General features: G+C 40.1%; 1 protein-coding gene across 1 annotated transcript; it reads left to right on the top strand.

Moving 5' to 3' along the window:
- Nucleotides 1-8473: 8473 nt before the first annotated feature.
- Nucleotides 8474-20423, top strand: LOC109486953. Its single transcript, XM_019790866.1, is given in 16 exon segments — nt 8474-9291; nt 9855-9983; nt 10540-10693; nt 12185-12394; nt 12804-12989; nt 13566-13796; nt 14402-14612; nt 14730-15073; nt 15482-15622; nt 15992-16192; nt 16419-16525; nt 16862-17167; nt 17283-17411; nt 17829-17982; nt 18532-18747; nt 19293-20423. Coding segments are annotated over 16 exon segments (3735 nt in total). The 5' UTR covers nt 8474-8500; the 3' UTR covers nt 19518-20423.
- The last annotated feature ends 4839 nt before the right edge of the window (nt 20424-25262 follow it).

Raw genomic sequence — 25262 nt, 5'->3', positions numbered from 1 at the left:
CAATAGAGGTGTAGCAAGAGTTACATCAGCATTTTCACTTTTGCTAAAGTCAACATCAAGTCATATGATGACCAAAGGTCTGAGCAAACCTTGTCCAGTTGATTTGCACAAGCCAGTCGCCACACCAGCATTTTGCAGCGCGCCCATCGAGAGTCAAGTACAGATCCAACGTCCCTCTGGAGTTTTCTTGGATGTTACCTGAAGAAAGTAGCTGCATCTGATCTAAGGTGAGTTGGTGCTACAGTTTTTACTATTAACACACACAGTGGTCACCCTATTTTCAAAAATTATTTTCTTTATACCTTAGAGAGTCAAACTTTGTAAGTTTGTAACATTTTACATTCATACAGACTGTTAGAGAGTTTATAATTATATCATTTCCAATAGAATGCTCCAGCAAGGGAGAATATGAATTAATATAATAATTGTACATATATATATACCCAACTGAAGTAGGGTATTTATGGGAATTAACAGGTGACTTTATGTGTTCATTGATTTTTTAAGAGCACTTCCTGTCTGAACACCCCACCCCCCATTGATATTATAGTACTGTCCAAACTGTGCATGTCTAGGGGAAGTTGATATGTTTTTAGACATGATTCATATTTAGCTCCTACACCTACCTCATTTCAACTGACTCCCAGTCCCATACATGTAGCTAGGCAAGATCTGGACTGTGCTGTAGATGAGTTTTAGTCGGAATTATTGTATCATTGATATAATATTTGTGACTTGAAGTAGACAAATGTTTCTGCTCAGTATCTTCAAAGTTTCCCAAACATTTGGCACCTTCAGACACATCTTCAGACTCATGGATAAAGGTCCAATTCTGTAAAAGCTTGACACAGAACAGATCATTTTTGATAGGGGAAAGAGATGGAGTGAAATATGCTGTACATGTATTAAATTTTGCTTGCTTTTTAACCCACCTATCATCATGTTGCTATAGAATTGCTGCCAAATAATGCAATTTATACACAATATTGCATTGCAACAGTTAATATGACTATAAGTTTCTGTTTATGACAACATTTATTACAACATAATTTGATATTTTCACAGGTCAGTATACATAAAACAGAAGTGTGTGCCACCACATTGGTACAGTAACAATGGCAGAGAGGACAGCCCTCCCCACAGAGGAGGAGGTGGACAAGATGAACCTTGGTGAGTTATATTGGCTCCTACAAGAAGATGGCATCACTAAGGACGACATGGTTAAACTTTCAAGTGAGGAGGCGGCAAGGGCAGAAGTGAAGAAAAGGATCAGAGAGGCACAAGAATCAGGGAAACAACCTGGACAGGTGAGAAAATCAACCCCAGAACTGCTGTACAAATGTGTATATCTGTGTTGTTGTTGGCTTCTTCTTCGGTATGTCCATATTCGAGATTGGTCCGGCTGTTTGAACGTCAAATGATCGATGCTGTTCCTGGTTCTCTAGCATTTGATGACAACAGTTACTGTATACATACATGGAGAAACTGTAATAGGTAGGAAGACAATTAAGAGGGTAGTGGCAATCAATTGTTTTCAGTTCCATTCATTGGTTGGTTGAACAGCACGCATGCTTGGGACTTTCCTACTATGACATGAGTTTTATGACACGAGTCAGCAAGAAGATTGAGACATCATTGACCAATCAGAAACTGAATTATTTTGATATTGATTTTGAGGCCTTGATACTATTGGCTGGGATTTTTGATGCTGTAGTTATTTAAACTTCATAGAAAGCAAATTGGCAAATTTTATTAATTAAAGGAAAGCATCTGTGACATATCTTACAATAAACATTAAACAAAAATTTTAAGCAGTTTAATTAATAGCTCTAATTGATTTCACAATGCATGCAAGCTGACAAGGCTAATAGTAATACATTGTACAACATGTACATGACTGTCTTGTACATATCCTTGGGTTCATGAACAGGCCTGCTTGTTGTGAGGGGGTACATTCAGGTTATGGGAACAAAGCAAGCCTGATTCCACCTTTAAGTTATATGCGCCCAGTATTTAGAGTCAGATAGATGTTATGCCAAAATGAATGACTAGTTGGAAAGTTCATCTTGTTGCCTAAAACTCAGACATTTCTAAATGTAGGCTGCAGAAAGCCTGCGGGAAATCCTGGCTTTGCACAACTCAAAACGAGAAGAGCTGTCAGAGTTGTGCCGCAGCATCGCTGCCTACCTTCCCCGTCTGGACAAGGGTACTAAGGACATCCTGAAGACACAGTTTGGTCGTCCAGTAGAAGACATCTTAACAGATGTGCAGACACAGTTACACAAGGAAGAGTGCCCAATTCTTGTTGCAGGTTAGTGTAATGTTATTGACCATGGTAGTATTACTTCTGAATCAGTGATTATCACATTTTTTTGCACTGTGATCATGGTATTTTGCTGCTTCTGTGGTGACCAATAATATCACTACACGGTCTTAATATACTTTCAATCATATTCTGTTTTTCCCTGTATCATATGGGTACATGGAAACATAGGTTTCTTCTGCAACCCAGTATCATTTGGGTAATCTATTAGTAAGAGCATGATTGAAGGATTACTTGACGATAGGAGAATAGCTTGGCCATTGGGCAATATCCCAGAGTTTTCTTTCCTTTTATTGTAACAGTTACTTTTAAATTATTACATTCAATATGTTTTCCAGATTTTTGGTTATTTTTAATCCAGAGAGCAAAAGCACAGAACACATTCATCAGTGAAGTATTCAAGTGACCGAAAATAAATTTTGCAGAAGATGCATTGTTGGGCACTTTAATTTATTGTTCATACTAATTTACAACATTCATAAAGCATGACACAAAATTCTTTTTGTTCAGGAGAAACCTCCTCAGGAAAAAGCACCTTCCTGAACCGGCTGCTTGGTGAGAACATCCTGTCTGTGGCCCATCTGAGCAGCACTTCCACCATCTGTGAGGTCAAGTACGGGGAGACCAAGCAAGCCGTGGTCCATCTGCGCAAATCTGGAATCATGACACCAAAGCCTGTCACCATCCCACTGGACGGTACAAAGGAGCGTCAGGATGAACTGAAAAGCTACATACATGTGAAAGGAGCCAGTCGAGACCAACTTCCTCCAGCTGAGAGGGTCGAGATCTTCTGGCCTCTTCCTCTTCTTCAAGTAAGGCTAACTTTTTAGATAAGCTCAAAACTTGATTTGGAGAGACTCTCAGGAAAGCCCTGGTGAAAATTTTAAGATACAGTTGTTACCTGTCCGGTTTATCGTCTGTTGTTCCCCGTCTTCCGAGGGTTAGACGTGCTTGCACAGTACATCTGGGGCTTGATGGCCGCTCGCCACTTGTCTCTGTCCTGTGGGTTGGTCTTGCCCAGGTTCAGGTGGTGGAGGTCCTCCCTTATGTTGTCGAACCATTTCCTCCTAGGGCGGCCACGGGGGTTTGGACCCTCCACATCTAGTGTGAGGATCCTCTTTGGCCATTTGTCCCTGTCCATTCTCTGGAGGTGGCCGTACCATCTTAGTCTGTTGGATCTTACTGTGTCCTGGATGTTGTGGACTCCAAGCCAAGTGCGTAGCTGTTCAGTTGACTGGTGGTCTGCCAGTTACCTGGAGCACATCCTTACCATGGCCTTGTTGCTTCTAATCAGTCTCTTCATGTCCTCTGCTGTCACAGCCCATGTCTCAGAAGCGTAGAGTAAGACGCTTCTGACACAAGAGTTGAAGACATGCCCACGGTTTCTAAGAGGTATATAGCTGTTCGTGAGGATGGGGAGAAGCTCATGAAAGCTTTTCCAGGCAGACCTAATCCTGGCAGTCACTGCGTCAGAGCAGCCCCCAGACTGGCTTATCATGTCTCCCAGGTAGCAGAAGGTAGGTAATACTTTGAGGCTTTCGTTGCCAACAGTCACTTGTTCTGTGGGTGTTTGAGGGGATGTGAGGAGTCCACTAGTACACCTCCTGCATTTGAAGTTGGTGTCTACCCTCAGGCTACCCTTGATGTTTGTGCACCGTTTATGTATCCAGTGTCGGCACTTTCCACAGAAGATGGAGTTCGTGCCGACGCCCCTCCTACAAACACCACAAGGGAACTTCCCGGACTCCTTTACAGGCCTGGTGTGGGCATGTGTGCTGTGGAGGACCATGGTCTTCCCTGTGTTCACTCTCAGGCCGCGTGACCCCATGCTGTTCTTCCAGCAGCTGAACCTACGCCCCAGCTCCTCAAGGGACTCTGCAGCTAACATCAAGTCATCAGCATACAGCATCTCCCAGGGGCATCCAGTCCTAAACTCCCTGGACAGCGCCTCCATGACAATGATGAACAGCAGTGGGCTGAGCACAGAGCCTTGGTGAACACCAACCTTGACCTCGAACTCAGAGCTGTAGCTGCCATTCACACGTACACATGATGCAGCATGTCTGTACATGGCTTGTACAACCCTGATGACCCACTCTTCTACACCCAACTTCCTCATGGCCCACCATAGCACTTGTCTTGGCACTCTATCAAAGGCCTTCTCTAGGTCGACAAACATAAAGTACAGGTCCTTCCTCTTTGCAAGGTGTTTTTCCTGTAACTGTCTCAGTATGAAGATGGCGTCCATGGTACCTTTCCCAGGCATAAAGCCAAACTGCATGGAGTCTATATCTACTTGCTCCCTGATGAACGGTTCTATAACCCGCTCCATCACCTTGAGCACCTGGTCTAGCAACTTGTTGCTGTTAGATTATGAGATCAGCAACATTCATTGAACAAGTCAGACCATCGATTATCATGATACCAGACTGAGTAATACTAGCTAAGGCCACACCGACTTAATTTTATGGATGACATCCTCTGAAGACCCCCAAACTAGTGCGCACGGGCGAATAAAATAAAATTCATGCTGAAAATAAAAATGCTACTAAACCACAATCATGGATACAAAGCTGGTAATAATTGTGAATTTGCGGCAGTACATCGCAACGTATATAACAAGCCGGCACATGCTGGCTTTTTGCGGAATTTATGAATCGGCACTGTACGTATATACTGAGTTCTTGAGTCGTGGAGCTCCGGTAGCCTGGGTGCCTGGCTCCGTATTGTCGCTAACTACTATGGACTACTCAGGCCTAGAGCCAGGCCAGAGCCTCGGTGGACGTGATCTTTTTTCTGGATGTCATCCATAAAGTTAAGTCGGTGTGGCCTAATAATAGTATACAGTGTCCAAGTTATAGAGTTATTCAAGCTTGTGAGTAGAATATATTTTAAAAACTTATAATAATATCAAAGGAGCAAGCAAAAGAAAGACTCCAGACTTCTAAACCACTTAGATGTACCAAAATTATCTTCTGATTACTGATTACTGTTAATGATAACGATGTCATGTTGATGTCACCTTCTTGTAACTTAGAAAAATTGTGTCAACAACATATTACTAAGTAACTGTTGAAAACAGCTAATAAAGTTAATGATTTTTGCTTTGAGGGAGGATAATATAGCAGGTCATTATCTTACTTTCAGGGAGGAATAGTCCTAGTGGACAGTCCAGGAGTGGGAGAGAATGAGATAATGGACCAAGTTGTTGCTGACTACATCCCAAAAGTCTTTTCCTTCCTGTACATCATTGACAGCTCCAGGGCAGGGGGAGTGCAGAAGGACAGGGTTTGTTACTTATATATATATTAGTTACTCTCCCAGCAGAGGTTTGGGTTTTGGCATATTCTTGGCATTTTTAAGGCCTTTTTTTATCAGGGTTTTTTTTTTGCAGTGGATTTTTTTTTACATTGAGTTGGCATAAAAAAAATTCCACTGCAAAAAAAAAACCCTGATAAAAAAAGCCTTAAAAATGTCAAGAATATGCCAAAACCCAAACCTCTGCTGCATGGGAGAGTAACTAAGTTTTTTTTTTATCTCAGTTACTGTACAACAGGATAATATGATTTCAAATTTTAATGTCATGTAAAATTTTAACATCAAACTTAAGGGCTCATGACTTTTTAGGCCCGGCACTGAAGTTACCAGTAGATATGTCATGACATTGTAGAACAAACTATTGGCCTAATTAGTCTTATAATTACAAGACTTTGTTCCTGGGAAATTTCCTTATTTCTATAGGCTAAACTTGTACATGTTTATCATATGTGTTATGCCATTTTATATCATGATTGTACACATTTCAGTTGGGACGACTTCTACACCTGTATGCAAGAAAGGGCAATTCTGGAAATTTCAAGCCAGAATCAGCCATGTTCATCTGCAATAAGTGGGACCTGGTGCCACCAGAGGATCAAGTTGAAGTGAAGAGTGACACACTCAGGAAGCTGTCAGAGAAGTGGCCTGGCCTGGAGGAGTCACAGGTGTTCTATGTGTCAATGGAAAAGGTAAGCATAGCTTGCAGACTCAAACATTCATACATACAGTACATCAGATATATAATAAAATACATGTAGTATGAAATTGGTACTAGCACCTGGCTTACTTTCTTGAACATCATTCTAGAAAGTGTATTTGCACATAACTTATTATTTTCTCTTCCTGTTGAAGCGACATCAATCATACTCAATACAGGAGAGGATAATCAGCTGCTGCCCTGCATTGTCCTCAAGTCTGTTGATGTCTTGTTGGGTATGGGCCCATGGCTCCCATACAGCTGCTGCACACTCTAGTATAGAACGTACTGTACACCATCTCTTTGATGCGTCTAGAACTGATCTTGATTTATCTTCAGAAAGCCCAATGCAAAGTCTTATCGCACAGGTTGTTGATGGCTCTTTCCAAGAGGTATTTTGTGATGATAACCCCAAAGTAATTGACATTTAGTCTCTAACCTAGTGTACATGTAAGCTGGTAGTCGTACTGAAGGATGACCCTCCCACTGCAAGTCACATGAAGCGTCTGACACTTCCCAGGATGAAATGCCATATTCCCACCTCTTCTCCCAGTCACCAAGCCATGAGGTCTTATTGTAGGAGGGCCTGGTCTTCCATTGAAGTGATGGTGTTGTACACTCCAGTGTCATCAGCAAATACTATTAGTACATGACTTATTGATAGTCTCATGATTGTTACTTTATTGTTGCTGCAGGCAGTAGGACCATTTGGGATTCTGTCTGAAGACTTCACCAAAGTTCTGGATGGTCTGGACTTGCTGCTGCCAAAGAGTCTGGACATCAAACTGGAAACTCAGTACAGGTGGGAGAAAACCTATAAAAAATTTGATGAAAACTTGACTCTGGTTGGTCATATCTCCATTGATTCCTTATTCATTTTATTGTCATTACATGTACTAGATAGCATGTTGATTGCCTTATAAAATGGTAACTTTTTTTTCTATAAAATAAGGCAAACTAGTGTGCGCGGGCAAATAAAAAAAAATTCCGGCCAAAAGTAAAAATGCTGCTAAACCACAGGAATGCAAAACTGGTGAATTTGCAGCAGTTGTATACGACAAACCAGTGCATGCTGGCATTTTATGTAATTTATGAATCGGCACTATACATTGTACGTAATGAACTGAGTTCTTGAGTCGTGGAGCTTCGGTAGACTTGGTGTTCTGCTCCGTATTATCGCTAACTACCACGGACCCTTTTCTTTTAGAACAGGCGAAAATCAATGTGCGAGCGGATGTCATCCATAAAATTAAGTCGGTGTGGCCTAATGATAACTTTTTCAACTCTGGTGGACTTAATATAGTTCTGAAGTTTTTGTCATACATTGTGATTGATGAGTGGAAGACCATGACTATGCCGGCCTGCAGGGCAAAAATTTCTGTGCCAACACAGTACTTTGCATTTGCAAGACAAGCACTTTTTCTGGCAGTATCGAGTCTAGTTTCCATACTTTTTTGTTTTTGTTAAGTTAGTAGGGCTTGACTTACATGTACCCCTTCATGTGCAAGTGCAAGCACTAAGCTTTTTTGTACATTGTTAAGTATTTTTTTGTACATTGTTGAGTTTTTCTTTCTGTGCACCTTTACCAAATATTGTAACTTAAGGCCTGTTAGGATTACATTTTATACAGTGAGCTATATGCACCCATGCGTAGCGTATACGTACAGCTTAAGGCAAAGGAGATGACACAAAGTTAAAAGTTATTTTATACTACTTGTTTCAGGTTACTGACTGACATTTTGAGTGTAGCTCTGAGACATGTTGACTCTGTGCTAAATGTGGCTCGTCAAGACCTGGACAGCGACACTAAAGTGAAAATGTTCAAAGAGGCTCAGGAACATCTTCAATCATTCCAAGAGGAAACAAACATGAGAATGGAGGCATTGAGAAATTTGATGAGCAGCAAGATGAAGCCCACAAAGGATACCCTGTCTAGCCTTGTAGAGAGTGGTAAACTGAAAAAGGATACATTGAATGCAGTAGGGATCTCCTGGGCAAGGCCGGCATCGCAATTACTCTTTAACTCATGGTATAACAATGTTTTGGCTAAGATGAAATATGAGAAGAAAACCCCATGGGATGATGAGAATTTCTCCAAATTGAAAGATGTCTATGCAGCCCTGGCAGATGACTTGGCTCACTGTCCTTCGTTTCAAGACCACATGACTTCCATTGAAAGGCACTTTGAGCAGGAAATGAAAGAAGCAGTTGAGTCACTTGAGTCTGCACACCGGCAAACAATGCATGCCTGCAGTTGTGGCCAAGGTGTAACGGGGCAAATGGACATCCGTAATGTTCTGTTCCACAGAGCATCCTTTTGGGAGCGTTTGGCTGCATTCTGGAAAGGATTATCACTGTCGTCCCTGAGCAGTAGGTTAGGGAGGTTTGGAAAGAGCATTGCAAAGGCAGTTTGGGGGTCCAAAAGCAGGGTAGAATCCATACTGCGCAACTACTGGAGACAAGCACCTACAGGCACACCCCTGGTAGAAATCCTGATGCAGGCACTGTCATCATCAGATGAACTGCTCACTGAGCTGGCAGAAAGGCAGATGCAGCCACAGCGCAACTTGTTGGCTCTACTGGAAGCCGACATCACAAAGATGAGGACCATCATGGAGCAGACAATACACCAGACCTTCAAAGACACCAGAAGTAATGAAATGATCAAGCAAACCTATGAGCCGCAAAGTAGGGACATCAGCAACTTTCTGGGCCAGCTGGCAGTGTTCCACTTGACAAGCACTAGGAGGTACGAGTATGACCTGGACAAGATCAAAGGTTGGACAGACACAAGGAACAGGAAAGGAGGCGGCTCCTTTGGTGAAGTGTACCGAGTTCAAGTCCCATGGAAGGGAGCAGAGACTCCAGCAGCACTGAAGATTGGACTCATGCCATACGACATCACAACTGAAGAAACTGCCTCTGACTTCCTGAAGGAAGAAGACAACTTACGGTAAGGCAGCTAGAGCAACTCTTAATCTCAATTGAGATTGGTTAAGTTAAACATATAATAATGTCAGTTTCAATGAACAGAACATTCACAATTAAGTACCCCTGAGTCAGCTTTATCCAAAATCCAATGGACAATCAGTAGAGATACGTCGATGAAGGTTAGACATCCAGGTAATACGATACGCCAAAAGCAGTTACTCAAGCAACTGGATATGATTTTGGAAACGGTCAGAAGTTTCAGCTAGTAACTGAAAACGTCAGACGTTTCAGCTAGTACTAGCTGAAACGTCTGACGTTTTCAAAATCATATCCAGGTGCTTGAGTAACTGCTTTTGGCAAATCAGTAGAGATGAAAGATGTTGCAAGGAAACAGACTGAAGTAGACTTCATTGCCCTGAAGGGAGTGGTTCAGATTTACCTCCTAATAGATCATGGTTTTCAAAACAACAATTGGGGGAGGTTTTTTCTTTACTGCTAATTGATCAATTATCTTTATTTTCTTCTTCTCGATAGCTTTCAAGCAAAAATTTTCTCATCACTGTCAATAAAACATTTTGCCTCTAGGAAGCTGAAAGGAGCCCACATTGTGGAGTACTACGGCACGGCGTACAGGAGGGAGCGGCGTGGCCTGAGGCTGGGGCTGGTCATGGAGCTGTGTGACGGAACACTGGAGAGCAGGATCATTGGCAACAGGTGAGGCCATGAGGGTATAATGGAAGGAACTGAATCAGATTGGATTAAAAGGTTCAAGTTGGTTGCTAAGTATTAAACGTCTAACCCTCGGAAGACGGGGAACAACAGACGATAAACCGGACAGTGAGTGAGTGAGTGTAAACGAGTTGGGGAAAATCCATCTACAGTTAGCTGCATGTCAATAGTACAGTATAACTTATAAGTTATAAAGTAAAGGCATCATCACAGCTTACCGATAAGAAAATATTTAGTATCTACTTCACTCCTTCATGATCATGTCACACATCTTATTACCTTCCACAAGTAAGGTGATATGGTTTTGTGCCGTGTGTCTGTCCTCTGTGTGTGTGAGTACTATCGTTTTGTTGTTTTTTAAATATATGAGACAGTGCTAGATACAAAAAGGAAATATATATTCTTCATTTACTTAGTAAACTCATCTAGACTGCAGTTGATGAGTAAGAAATTTCACAATCTTGCTCATAGCCAAGCCAATATGTACTGAAATATTAAAATAAATTACAATTAGCATTCCTTTTTCCTTTGTATGCTACAGAGACCGTAACCCAGCCTGGTGGGGTTCTAACCCAGAGAAGAAGGCAGCAGCCTTCAGCTACACCCAGAACCTGGCAGTGCAGCTGTGTGAGGGACTCAAACACATCCATAAGGAAGGCTACATCCACAGGGACCTCAAACTCAGCAATATACTGGTATGTTATACAAAAAATTTCTTGTAATCTCAAACAATTCACCAGATAGTCAGGATTACTGTGATTAAGATTAGGCCATCATTAGATTAAATCTTTGATATACTTGACTTACTTGACTTAAGTATATACAGTATGACTTTGATATACAGTGTACATATAAAGTATCAATTGACTGCTACGTGTTGTTATGACTTCACTGGTGTCTGCTATGAGGGATAGGACATACACTGGAGTAACTTTTATCAAGTGTACCTCACTGGATTTACAATCCGGAGGCATGATGATGATGATGACTTCACCACTATGTAAGTCATATATTTTGTTTTTCCTCGTGTTTCTTCTCCTCCTTCTCCTCCTTCCCCTTCTCCTTCTCCTGCCATTTCTGTAAATTGCTTCAACTCCTTCATTTTAGGGCAAAATAACAAGAAAACCCTTAGGCTTTTTTTTTTCATTTTTGTGATACAGGCTTTTAGAATGGTTTTATTTGTATAATGAGCTTTTTGGCTATGTTATAGAAAATGTATTATTATAGCAGTAAGTTACCATATTTGGGCATGAGTCATCAGAATGGCATGCAGAGCAAGCAACCAATAGGCATGAAGCTTTCCTCTATTCTTCTTGCTGATCGGCTGTTTGGGATTCGATTGAGTTAACTCAATTAACACCTGTACAAAGTCATGCCATATTGAAAGTATTATTAAATGCATTCAGAAACTCTGGCACAATCAGTCGACCTAAAGCCCGGACTAACAGACTTAATAACTCGTTCCTTCATTGCGCTGTTCGTCTCTATAACAAGACAATCCAGAAGTAGTGTTATATATATTGTACCTGAGCTAAATTCTTCGTGATAACCGCATATTATGCATAGATTTTAATCGTGTAATTGTCTTCGAATATGTCTTAATATTGTGTTCGCCTATGTTGTTTCATGTTCATGTTTCATTGTTTTTAATGCTCTATATACTGTAATAAGGACGAAATTTGGGTATTCGCCCGCGAGAGCCTTACTGAATAAAATTTGATTTGATTTGATTCAAGTGTTTTGGTAGGTTTGTCAAGCTTTCCTGCTCCAGCATTGGAATGCGGGGCATAAACGCGTCTTTTTATCTTGAAAATCAACAGTTTGCTTCATGAAATTAAAAATCCTAATCAATAATGTAGGGGATAGCTATCCAACTGTTGTCACTTCATTATAGTTATATCAATGTAAAGAATTATTTTCCCTTGACAATGTGTTTCTCATTCTTTCCCTGCCATGTCGTAAAATGTGGTGAAGCCATCCGCTACATTTGCTCCAAAGCAAATGTCGGCCTTTGTAGTTTCACAAATAATTTACGAAGTAAACAAATATACAGTAGGGTAGGTAAATTTGCCAGACTGCTGTTTGAACAATGACTTACCACTTACCATTCTGCAATGACATGCAGGACACGGCGATTTGTATTTTACATTGAAAAATTAAGATTTACATGTACCTTAATGCACCAGGTGACCAGGGATGACACTGTGAAGCTTGCTGATGTTGGACTGACCAAACAAGAGATGAAAATCACAGGCACAGTAGCCGGAACCCCCCTCTATGCAGCCCCGGAGGTGAAGGAAAGGAAGGTTTACAACAGGAGTGCCGACATCTACAGCCTGGGCCTCATCCTGTGGGAGATGTGGTACGGGAGGGCCTTGTATGGGCTCCACACTGAGGTCAGTGAGACAGTGTGTATTACTATATATATACATTTACATGTATGTGTAGAATTAATTTTCTTACTTTCTTTTAAGTTACTGACAGTAGCAACTTTGAACTCCAAAGTAGGGGAGGCCAATTGGCACACAGAACATTTGTATAGTGTGCAATGACTTAAACATGTGTCATTGTTCATGATGCTCTTTTGTATACAACCGTAAGCCGAGCATTATTCTGGTCCCAAACCAGACCCCCCTGGTACCCAGGATATCTGTAGTCACTGGTAGATGACAATGCATGACCTGCAGTTTGGCTGGTACCTCAGGCGATATGGACATTGATATGACATTAATGTAGGATACTGGACAATGCATCAATAATTGTTTAATAATAACCTCAATGGGGGCTTCCTTGTTGTTTTGTCAGGATGCTGCTTATGCCAAACAGATGGAAGAAGACTTGAAGAAAGGGAAGGACATCAGGATGCCACGATGGCGAGATACAGTCCCCCCCATCCGTGAGTGGACCAGGCTGATCCACGACTGTCTCAGGTTGGATCCAAAGGAACGACCAGAGATACAGGACTGTCTGGACAGGATTAAAGCTATGAAGGTAGAAAAAAATGGAATCCAGTTATATTTAGTCTGTCTTTAACTGTTTTCCAGCTGGTTTGAAAGTGGTATACGATTTCTTTTCCTGGTGGCTCAGTGGAAGGATCCTGCAAAAATTGTGTAAGCCCACAATTTGCATGATATTTCAATTCTCAAGAAAAAACTTTAAAATGCGAAGCTTTGAAACAAGAACAAAAATAGCCAAAGGTTAAAATTGTATTTCTCACTTTCTCACTAAAATTGTATCTCTCAGATTAACTTTAGCTTTCCCTCACACTCTCCACATGACATTGTCAAAAACTGTTAATGGAACTTCCCAAATTTTACAAACTTGGTTGATTTTGCATCAAAAATATAAAATATTGTCTTTTACAAAATCAACCGGCGTCTGCTGTTAAGTCCCCCTTTACTCGCAGGTTGAATTATTTATAGTAATTGTTTGTTTGCTAGGTTGTCAAGAATTAACATTCAGCATGTAAATGTATCATTTAATGATTATAAAGTTATAACAATTACTGTTATAACAATTACAGGGTTACCCTGTACTAATCATATTGCAACATTATTGTTTACACAGGTCACCAACATACATGTATGTGTAGCAATGGCAGAGACAGTATTAGACCTCCCCACAGAGGAGGAGATAGACCAGATGAAGCTGGGTAAGCTAACCCGGTTTCTCCGGAAAGAGTTTGGCATGACTGAGGAGGAAATTGATGACCTGGAAACAGAGGAGGCGAGGACAGAAGTGAAGAAGAGGATCAGGGACATCTGGGCAGCAGCAGCTACAAGAAGACGTCCTGGTCAGGTGAGCAAATCTAACAGCGGCTGCCAGTACTTGGTGACATTTTATTTTCAGGCACTTTCAGTTGCATTTTTGTTAGTGACTTTAGAAATAGGGTAACAATATCATAATATCATCATCATAGCAGGGTAGCATCTTCCCTTTTTTGGAGGAACCCCTCCCTTGACATAAGTTTTAAAATGAATTTACATAAATTTTGGCTTGCTTTAAATTTACAAACCTAGATGCAGGTAAACTTTCAAAATCAATGAGAGACATTTTACATTTGTTCTTACAGGATTTGAATCTGATTTTACATTTACTGAGAAAGTGCTAGGATCTTACCCTAAGTTTTAGCCAATGGTATGTAGGACATTCATGATGTACAATGTAAGTCATTTGGTAGAAAACATCATGAAAAATAATAAAAAACATACATGATTGTAGATGACAAAGTGTGCAGCATCACTATTATACATAATTTTATATAGTATTACATAATACATAAGTCATGTAAGTTCATTCATTGAATGATAGAATTTCTGTTTTTAGTTAAGAACTGTACAAATGTATGTTCTGGTGGAAAGTGAATGAATGGAACTCTGACAGGTAAACATTTCTAAATGTAGGCTGCAGAAAGCCTGCGGGAAATCCTTGAGGCACACAACTCAAAACGAGAACACCTGGCAGAGTTGTGCCACAACATTGCAGCCTTCCTTCCCAGTCTGGACAGAAGTACCAAGGAAAACTTGAATATACAATTTGGTTGTGAGGTGGAAGACATCCTAACAGACGTGCAGACACAGTTACACAGAGAAGAGTGTCCCATTCTTGTAGCAGGTTAGTCTGTAATAACACAACCTTATCACATCAGTTTCACTGTACATGTTTGAATACTCAAATTATATTAAATCTTTTTTAAATTAACAAATTTGCATGAATATGTACTATGTTCAGGAGAAACATCCTCAGGAAAGAGCACCTTCCTGAACGTGCTGCTGGGAGGTGACATCCTGCCTGTGTCCCACCTCAGCAGCACTTCCACCATCTGTGAGGTCAAGTATGGAGAAACTCGACAGGCTGTGGTCCATCTGCGCAAGTCAGGAATCATTGGCAAAATTACGGGACTAAAGACAGTCACCATCCCACTGGACGGCACAAAGGAGCGTCAGGATGAACTGAAAAGCTACATGCATCTGGAAGGAGCCAGTCGAGATCAACTTCCTCCAGCTAAGAGGGTCGAGATCTTCTGGCCTCTTCCTCTTCTTCAAGTAAGGCTAAATTTATAGATAAGCTAGCTCGCAACTTGATTAGGATAGTGTTTAAACTTTCAATCTCAGGAAAGCCCTGCTGAAAAATTACTGCAGCTACAGCTTATTAGATTGATAAGATGAATTTCTTTATTGGATATTGAATCTGTCAGACCATCATTCAAAATGATACCAGTTACAGGAAAAGCCCAGTACTATCGTGAGTAGAGGTTGAAAAATTGAAGCACCTTATGGTACATCGATTGTAATTTAATTTATAGCTGTCCTACAGGTATATTCTAGGTATTACTGACTAAGTTCTGTTCAAATAACTAATAGTATACAAGAATTGTTATTACCTTAATCAGTTTTCTAGCCTACATTTGTCAACAAGATATTTTGAATGATAGTCTGTTGACACATTCTGACAAATAGCTAAAAGAATAATTGTACTTTCAGGGAGGAATAGTCCTAGTGGACAGTCCCGGTGTGGGAGAAAGTGAGATGATGGATGACCTTGTTGCTGACTACATGCCCAAAGTTTTTGCCTTCCTGTACATCATTGACAGCTCCAGGGCAGGGGGAGTGCAACAGGACAGGGTACAGACTTAGCTTCTTGGAACAAGTCCTATGTATGAATTACAATTTTGCATCAATGTACACTTGTCCAAGTATCTCTCTAAATTACTTCCCTCAAGCCAATCCCAGCAACAAAAACTCTGTTCTGGGCTTCTCTCTAGGTGCTATCCCATGGCCATGTGTGGCTGGAATTCTCCAGCTCTTTACTTGCCACTGTTCTTCAGCCCGTGAGATAACTAACATAAAATCAATTTTACACCAGTACGTCTTTTTCAGGAGCATTGTACATGTTTATTGTGTATCAAAACCAGGATAGTGAGTGAGTGAGTGAGTGAGTGAGTGAATTATAATAACTTCACATTTTTGTAATCATTCCATGACACATTTCAGTTGGGACGACTTCTACAGCTGTATGCAAAAAAAGAAAAAGCTGAAGATTTCAACCCAGAATCAGCCATGTTCATCTGCAACAAGTGGGACACTGTGAAACCTAAGGATCAAGAGGAAGTGAAGAGTGAGACACTCAGGAAGCTGTCAGCGATGTGGCATGGTCTGGGGGAGTCACAGGTCTTCTTTGTGTCAACAGAAAAGGTAAGTAAAGCTTGCAGATGTGTCACGAGAGGAACAAGACTATGTGAAGAGTGAAACACTCAGGAAGCTGTCAGAAATGTGGCCTGGTCTGGAGGAGTCACAGGTGTTCTTTGTGTCAACAGAAAAGGCAAGCATAGCTTACAGGTTCAAACATCGATCTGTGAGTCTTATGAAATTTGGACAAAAATTAGAAAATCATGGTTTGAACTTACTATCATTGCTACAGGCAGTAGGACCATTTGGGATTCTGTCAGAAGACTTCAGCAAAGTTCTGGATGGTCTGGACTTGCTGCTGCCAAAGAGTCTTGACATCAAACTGGAAACTCAGTACAGGTAGGAGAAATTTTAAAGATGTGCTCTTACTATATAAGGCAATTTTAGATTATGTTCACAAAAGTCATGTATTTATAAAATGCATAATGCTTTAGACTGTCTTCCAAGATTTAAAAGAGCCCAAGAATTTTACTTAATGCCAAAATGTTCATTAGACTTTTACAGACTTAATGAAATGTGCATTAATTCACACTGCCCCAAACCTTAGCCCAGGAAATAAGACTAATAGTAATATGCATGATAAGTTCCAAAGTGAAAGTCATAATCATGGGATTCAACACGTCAAACTTTTGCCTGGTCTAACAAATCAAACTTCTTGTCATTCATATTTTTCAGGATACTTACTCGGCTTACTGCAGCTCTGTATGAACAAAGTAGGGACATCAACAGCTTCCTGGGCCAGCTGGCAATGTTCCACCTGACTGAGATGAGAAAGTATGAGTTTGAGCTGGACAGCATCATAGGTTGGACAGACACATGGATAGGAGGCGGGGGCTTTGGTGAAGTGTACCAAGTTCAAGTCCTATGGAAGGGAGCAGAGACTCCTGCAGCACTCCTGAAGATTGGATCTGGAGTCTATCCATATGACATCATAACAACAGAAACTGCCTGGGAATACCTGCAGGAGGAAGAAATCCTACGGTAAACAACTCACTTAAGATATCAAGGTCTACCCATTGGAGATACAATACATTCTGTAAACTGTACTGAATTTTGAAAAGTGTGTTGTCACTGACAGAAACCTGTCTATCCCCAGGAAGCTGAAGGGAGATCACATTGTGAAGTACTACGGCACAGCGTACAGGAAAGAGGATGATGAGCTGAGACTGGGGCTGGTCATGGAGCTGTGTGAGGGAACACTGGCGGACAGGATCGTTGGACAGAGGTACATGTAAGGCTTGGATATTGTGAATAATTGACTTAAAAGAGTTATGCATCTGTACAGGATTGCCAGTATAACCACCATTTGGCACACACCATGGCCAAGGGTAGTACATTAACTTAATGAAAGCATCACTCCTTCCTACAGTTATACAAATATTTGTATTTCCACATCTTCATAGGAACAGGAACAGAAACAATTAAAGAATCTTTAATTGAATCAACAACTCCATGCATTATTCATCAAAAATGTACATGTATGTGCAAATTTGTACTGTATTACACTACATTGTGTTTGGAGGGCAAGTAGTAAAGTTTGTCCCTCCTTTGGCTTTGTGGAGAATTGATAAATACAAAGTTACATGTAAACTGAATTCTTTCACCCATTGATGTATAAAAGAATGATTATTGTGCATCACAGGGACCGTAACCCAGCCTGGTGGAAACATAACCCAGAGAAGAAGGCAGCAGCCTTCAGCTACACCCAGAACCTGGCAGTGCAGCTGTGTGAGGGACTCAAGACTATCCATGATGCAGGGTACATCCATAGAGATCTCAAACTTATCAATATTCTGGTACATGTACTATGTTATATATTTTGCACTAGTATCTTATGACCTCAAAGAGTTCACCAACCATCATTATTGATATAGTGGACATACATGTACATGTATACGTCTAAATGGAGTACGTAAAGCTAACACATTTTAGTACTTCATCCCACATATTGGTTGTATATTAATTTAATTGTTTATGGTATGTGTCTCACCTACAAGTAATTTGCTCAATATGTAAGAAGTGAGCTCCTGTACAACAAACTGTATATGTACATGTAGTTTTATTGTTGAAAAACATTTTCAACCTAAGCATGTTCACATTAGATAAGTTGACATGGGTAACTCCCATAAGAAGAGTCAAACTAAATTGGCAAGGTGGTCATCTGGTTAAGTTGTTGACTAAGAGTCTGAAAGAACTTTGAATCTGTCTGGTCTTACGCAGCATGTATTATTGTACAAAACTGATGTTAAGCCTTAAGCTGGTTCACCTGTTATAGAAAAACAATGGCTCAGGAGAGCCATGTTTGTAAACTTTAGGTTGAATAATTTATTTGATATCTTCACCAGGTGACCAAGGAGGACACAGTGAAGCTTGCTGATGTTGGACAGACCAAAAGAGAGGTAAAAGTCACAGGCACCATAGCTGGGACCCCCCTCTATGCTGCACCAGAAGTAAAGGAAAGGAAGGTCTATGACAGGAGTGCCGACATCTACAGCCTGGGCCTCATCCTGTGGGAGATGTGGTATGGCATAACCTTGTATGGGACGGGAGAAAAAGTAAAGGTAATGTTGGACATCAAAGCTCAATGTTTTCTTTTGAAAAGTTGCTACTCCTGATATGTGCCTACTACTGAAAATAGGCCATATGTTTGAGGACACCTTTAAGAATGTTAGATATATCTTAACATCAACAAGAAATCTGGGATTCCAAACTTCTGGGAAGTAGTTGCACTGACTAGCATTTGTACCATTCTCCATTCCCTACAGCTTACATGTAGAATGTGTATACTGGCCTTAGTCCTATACTGAGTTTATGGATTTGCTTCTTTCTAACAGCCTAATACGATACCAACAATGCCACACCACTTTCAGCATGGGGATGTCAAATTATTTTACTGCATTATTTTAAACCTGTTGTTGGAATCTCCTGTCGATACGACAGATGAGTAAGCCTAGACTGTACTGCTAAAATGCCTGAAATTGCCATGGCCTTACACAGCTTGCATGTTTTTTTGCACAATCATTTCAGAATCTGTATATAAATTCATTTTCATCCCATGATTCTGGTGAGATTACAATGCAGTAACTTTTGTTTTTATTTTTGAAAGGATCAGGCTGTGCAAACTTACATGTATGTAACAGAGATGAACAAGGACTTGGAGAAAGGGAGGGACATCAGAATGCCACATTGGCGAGGTACAGTCCCCCCCACCCGTGAGTGGACCAGGCTGATCCATGACTGTCTCAAGAAGGATCCAAGGAAACGACCAGAGATACAGGAGTGTTTGCAAAGGATCTCAGATATGCGTACTGTACTTCATCAGGTTTGGTAGTGACTCGAGTATGTTGTTAGCAGTAATGAAATAATTTTAGCTAGTTTTGTCCGAGAATTGCAAACTATGTAAAGTAGTGATTCCGTTTTGTGAGAACTGGTTGAATTTGCATCTTTCTTACTACATGTAAACATGTAGGCTAGCTTTAAAATTTGATGTTATCGTAGAAGATAGCTTTCCAAGAATTTTATAAAATCAACACATCCATCAAGCCATGAAAAGGATTGATAAGGTAATAATATCTTGTGTATCTTTTGCACTATGTGAAACAGTGTGGCATGTTGTGCTTATTATAGATAAACCTGTACCTGGCTGATACTTCAGCATTCTTTGTGAAAAAAATTTGTTTGATAGTCATTTGCGTGCTAGTACTTGGTTAAAGATGTAATATAGTGTGATCAGATCTAGTATAATATTCAGATCAAAGGGGCAGCTACAGCTGCCATTTTTCTGTGAAAAGTGTGATGTTGGCAAATTTACAACTGACTTACAAATGTCAACACATGTACAAGACACCAAAATCATGTTCAACAATGGTTTTATTCCTGCTTCCATGATAGAAATATTCACTAACAAGGTACAATGGGATGCATACATGTATGTCAAATCTAGTGTTATTATGAGAGAGGAACAAGATGTATAGACCAGAATTTGTGAGTTTGTCAACAATGCTATATAATATGTCAAGTATTTGACGATATCAAATCATGAACCTGCTGTGTCAAAATCTTGAAGTTCTTGCCTTTTATTGAATATGTTCACACATAATACACCAAATTCATCTTCATGAAAACTCAGATATCCAGCTGCTACAGATTTGTAATGGAACAAGGCATCATTTGATGTATAAGTCAAGTTACTTTAATTTATAAAGTGAGAGAAGTGTAAAGTCATTATCATTGCAAAATACAGAACATTTCATTGATATCTTAGATTATTGTCATCATTATTTCTGTAACATGTATAACTGTCCACCGTTACCAGTCCTTACCGCCCAATTATTGCAATGGCAAAGCTCAATAATCTTGAACTCCCTCTCTGATCGATAGTGTTCTGCGACTTAAATAGGCCATTCACTGCAAAATAGTGAAGAGTTTGGTGTCTGACGCGTTTGATTCGGAAAGTGCGAACTCTGCTCTATCATTCAAGGTCAAAATCTGACATATTCTTCATTTTACTTTAAAGCGACGAACCTAAAACGCGACCCCATGCTGTTTTCCCAGGGGACCCGATGACGTCACTGCGTGACGTCTTCGATACCAACGGTTAAGAACGTTTTCTGCAAGTATGCGGCACCGAAACCACGAAAAGAACACATATATCCATAGCCAAGGTATCCGAGCAGATTTTTCTTGTTTTGGGAAATGCGATGTCTGTAAAAAAAAACGCTAGTTTTCTAATTGCTCCATTGTGACGCTGCCTGGAACCCAAGCTTGGCAATATAGCCTTAGAACACTGCATTTTCCCATGACTTTAAACCTCTGGCGCAGGAAAAGTACTCATCGCAGACAGGTGATATATGGTAGTAATGTAAAGATAATTTTTTATGCAAAATAATCTTAAGGTTCCTGGTTGTCACGCTAAGTTTGGCTCCCCATTGCTCAGCGATCGTTTAAGATTTTCCATTAGTTTTTGAATTAATCAACCTTAACTTTGCATTGAAGTGTTTTTCAGCGTGGTCAAGCTGGTCGGCCAGTGAAGCGTTATTGGTATTAGTCCGCGAGCAAGGGTGATGCGGTTTGTCGCCTGATGACCCAAATAGCTGCGTTCTATGTGGAATTTCAAGGCATTTGTATCATCAAAGATTGCAAAAAAGTTATCGGAATGACCTATATTTTTATTTTTTTATTTTTCAGAAACACGAAGTACATGTAGTAAGCTATTTCAGCCGTTTTCCTGGGAAAATGTTTTTTTCCAGGCAGCTCTGATGAAAAGAGTGTAAAAACATTATATTTTCTGGTCCAAAATTTACATTTTATAACGGTTTCTATCAAAATTAATGAGGCAGCAGACAATATCCAAACTAATGTGGGAAGCCAGCTGCGAACAGCTGTTCACTAACATTATGATATTTTCCAGCCTGGTAACAAATGATGTTAACTTTCTTTTTAACGTAACATGATATGATAATAGCACTACATTTTGGAAAGCCAAGTACATTGTACATCAAAGAGGTAATAAAATATCTAAGAAACTGGCTATAATCTGTATAGCCGATATAACTGCCCTTAATTTTTTATGTGGCATAACACACCAGCTTTACAGGCACACAATACGACAGCAGTTCGTTATATTACACTGAACAATCTGTCACACCTACATGTAGCCTTTTTGCTCATCTAGCTGCATTTAAAGCTATCTAGTGATTATGCTTAACTGTACTTGGTGGCAATGAGTTCAATTCTATGGTAGAAAAAATGGTAGAAAAACAAAATTCATTAGTCATTCTAAGAAAAAATGAACTTCACTTTCTATGAAATTGATGCCACATGCATAACTAGAGTTCCCCGATCTCATACCTTCGCCAAATGATGTTAATCTTTATGACTGACAAATATAGATTAGATTATTCCCCCCTGATTTAAGAAATAGGAACCTAATTTTCATGAATTATATCATTTTATCATAATCTCAACCAAAAGACAGTCTTATATTAGCAAACAATGCATTCTAGCATTTCCTAATAAATTATGCAAATGAGGTCCTGATTTGAATAAATTATGTTTAATGATGTTCACCTCAATTTAACTTTCAAATACCACAAGTATGAAATTCCAGGCAGTTATCATCACATAATTATAAAATTTTCTCATTAATTATGCAAATTAAGTCATTATTAAAATAATCAATATCTTCCCGTGTTTCTCTCCTTGTCAATTACCAATGTCACAAGCTTCAATTGTCCTATCATGGAATGCAGATGATTTATAGAATTTCCCGATAAATTATGCAAATTATATCCATATTTGCATAATTGTCACATAATTATATCAAGCATCACGTAAGCTACCTACATATCAAAAACCACGACGATCCGTCAACTGGTTCTTGAGTTATCCCCTTTTGAATATTTTCAAGAATATATCCCTGCAGTTCCAGAGCAAGCCGCTAGGGGGCCTAAACTCACGTCACTTCTTCCCCAGCACAAGAGCTACCTACCATCCAAATTTCATCACCATAGCATGTCTAGATCATGAGATATCAAAACCGGAAGTTCAGCTGCAGTACCATAACAAGCCGCTAGGGGGTCCAAAATCTAATCATTTTGAGGTCTCATCAAGACCTACCTACCTACCAAGTATCAAGACAATCCATCAAGGCCTTCTCAAGTTATCGTGTTTACAGACAGACACACACACACACACACACACACACACACACACACACACACACACTAACGCCCCTGAAAACATAACCTTCTTGGCGAAGGTAAAAAGACTGACATTATGTTGACTGACATTATTATTTTACATGTACAATGTATGTACCCTGAATTACACCCTCCCACCATAATGACCTTTGTCAATGATTATTGTACTAAAGCCTCTTGTGCAAATTGTTTGCTTGACACTTAAAACATGCATGACTATCATGTGACAGAATGTACAAATACCCCTGCAGACCTTATGTCAGGACTTGAAATTACTGAACACCTTCATGTACAATGATGCAGGTATCAGTTCAAATTTTACTACAGTAACTGTAACACCAGACAAATTTTATACCCTAACCACTCTGTTGGAAAATGGTTTTAAGAAGCATGGATCAAACTGGAAGCTGTTAAGAAACCATAATGCAATTGTTTATTCATTGCAATTGTTGACATTGCATTTCAAAGGTGGTAATAATCAATGAGGATAGGTCTAATTACAGGTAACAATCAATACAGAAAATAAAAGTCCACATACACTTAATATATGATGATCATAGGATGAGTACCAGGCCATGGACCAGTGCAGGTTAGGTGCAGGTATGCATCAGGAATACCTGCACTGCTGGAATTGTACCTGCACTAGCCTGCATATACAGGTGGTACAATTTCCAGCCCTGCCTAATACGTAATTAGGAAGAAACCATTTTGTGATTTAATTTACATGTGTGACCGTGAAATAAGTTTTTTTAACGTTGATGAACCAGCAGCCCCAACTCTAAACTGTTTCTTTTGATTCCAAACATAGTAATCTTGACTAATTATAATAAAAAGCGAATGTTTGAGTTAATGTTAAAAGATAACCACCCCACCCATTCACTGCTGCTGTGGTGTTGTCTGAACTTAGAACCTAGAAATTTTTCTTAGTCATCATCCAAGAAAGCATCATCTAAAGGTTCCTCTGGTTAAACTGGGCTCAGTTTGCTGCTCAACACAATCATGTAGGCAAGATCTTAACTGGGAACCGTGCTGTAGGTGAGTAGATCTACAGTTTGTTGTTACAGTTACTGTTACAGTCTATGGAACTTTGTACCTGCATTCATACGTACATATAGCATTAGTGGAAATTGTTGCATCTCGATCACTCGGTTCTGACTTGAATTAGACAAAATGTTAATGTAAGGTAATCTTCAATGGATGCTAAAAAATCAATCAATCGTGGCACTTTCAGCTCAATAATGGTTGTGGTGTTGTAGGAATTCAGACATGGAAGGGATAATAGTAAGAATAAAAACATGACTAAGTCAAAGTGCAATGTACAGAATGTTGCCAGTTGTGTACCGCCATATTTGCCAATAGTACCACTGTCACAAAAATCTGTGTCTAAGGTGGGCCTTTAGCTTAAGGCCCAGGCCATACCAATTTGATTTGTTCGTTCTTAGTGAGTGCACTCAGTTTTATGGTCAGGAGTGAATACAGTTCAAGTTTTCCTGTCTTTTATGATGTCTGCTTGCTATCTTCACCTTGATATGTTCAAGAACCAAGAAAATAAATTACTGTGGCCTAGAGAGCAGTAAACACTGAGTCTTGTGTTAATTCTTAGTGGCAAAAGTCAGCTGACCTGGTCTTGGCACATTGGCAGCACTGGGCAAATCTGTGTCTGTCCTATATGCAGGACACATATAGCCAAGAGGCCTTGTGCTCCACCGTACATTTAGACCTGTAAAGCCTGAATTCATTTTTTAACAATTCACCCTGACTTACATGTACAGTAACTAAAGCTATGATTCCATAATTCTGGTGAGTTTGATTGGACATAAAAACTTTAAGTTCATCATCATCATCTTTGATACTGCTTAGCCTTCTAAAGAGAAGATTACTAGCGGCTGCGCATTAATACTGTGTGCAAAGTGCAAACAAAGGGTAGGGTAGGGGTGGACATGGACAAGTGCAAGGACAGGACAAGTGAAGTCAGTGGTGCTAGTGTTACACGTATTTACATATGTACAAGGACCGGGAAGCAGCTCAATGCAGCGAAGCCCGTCCCAGCTCAGCTTTGAACTGGGAGATGGACTTCGCCTCCGCCACACTACTGGGCTCAAGTTCATTCCACTCCTTGATGGTGCGAGGGAAGAACGAGAGCCTGTAATAGTTGTTCTTACTCGCGATGGTCTGCAGCTTTAAAGCGTGATTAGTGCGGCGGGAGCATCGAGCTGCCGGGACAAGACACGAGGTGTGGGGGACAGAAATGGTGTTGTGCAGGACTTTGAACATTGTGGTCAGTCTAGCCATTTTGCGGCGGTGTTCAAGTGACTGCCATCTCAGGTTACCTAGCATCTCTGTTACTGAGGCCGTGCGTCTGTAGTTGTTGTATA

The sequence above is a fragment of the Branchiostoma belcheri genome, unplaced genomic scaffold (genome assembly GCF_001625305.1).
Source record: "Branchiostoma belcheri isolate BF01 breed outbred unplaced genomic scaffold, Haploidv18h27 scaffold84, whole genome shotgun sequence".
NCBI classification, from domain to species: domain Eukaryota; kingdom Metazoa; phylum Chordata; class Leptocardii; order Amphioxiformes; family Branchiostomatidae; genus Branchiostoma; species Branchiostoma belcheri.
The sequence above is the reverse complement of the archived record's forward strand: the minus strand, read 5'-3'. Positions and strand labels throughout refer to the sequence as shown.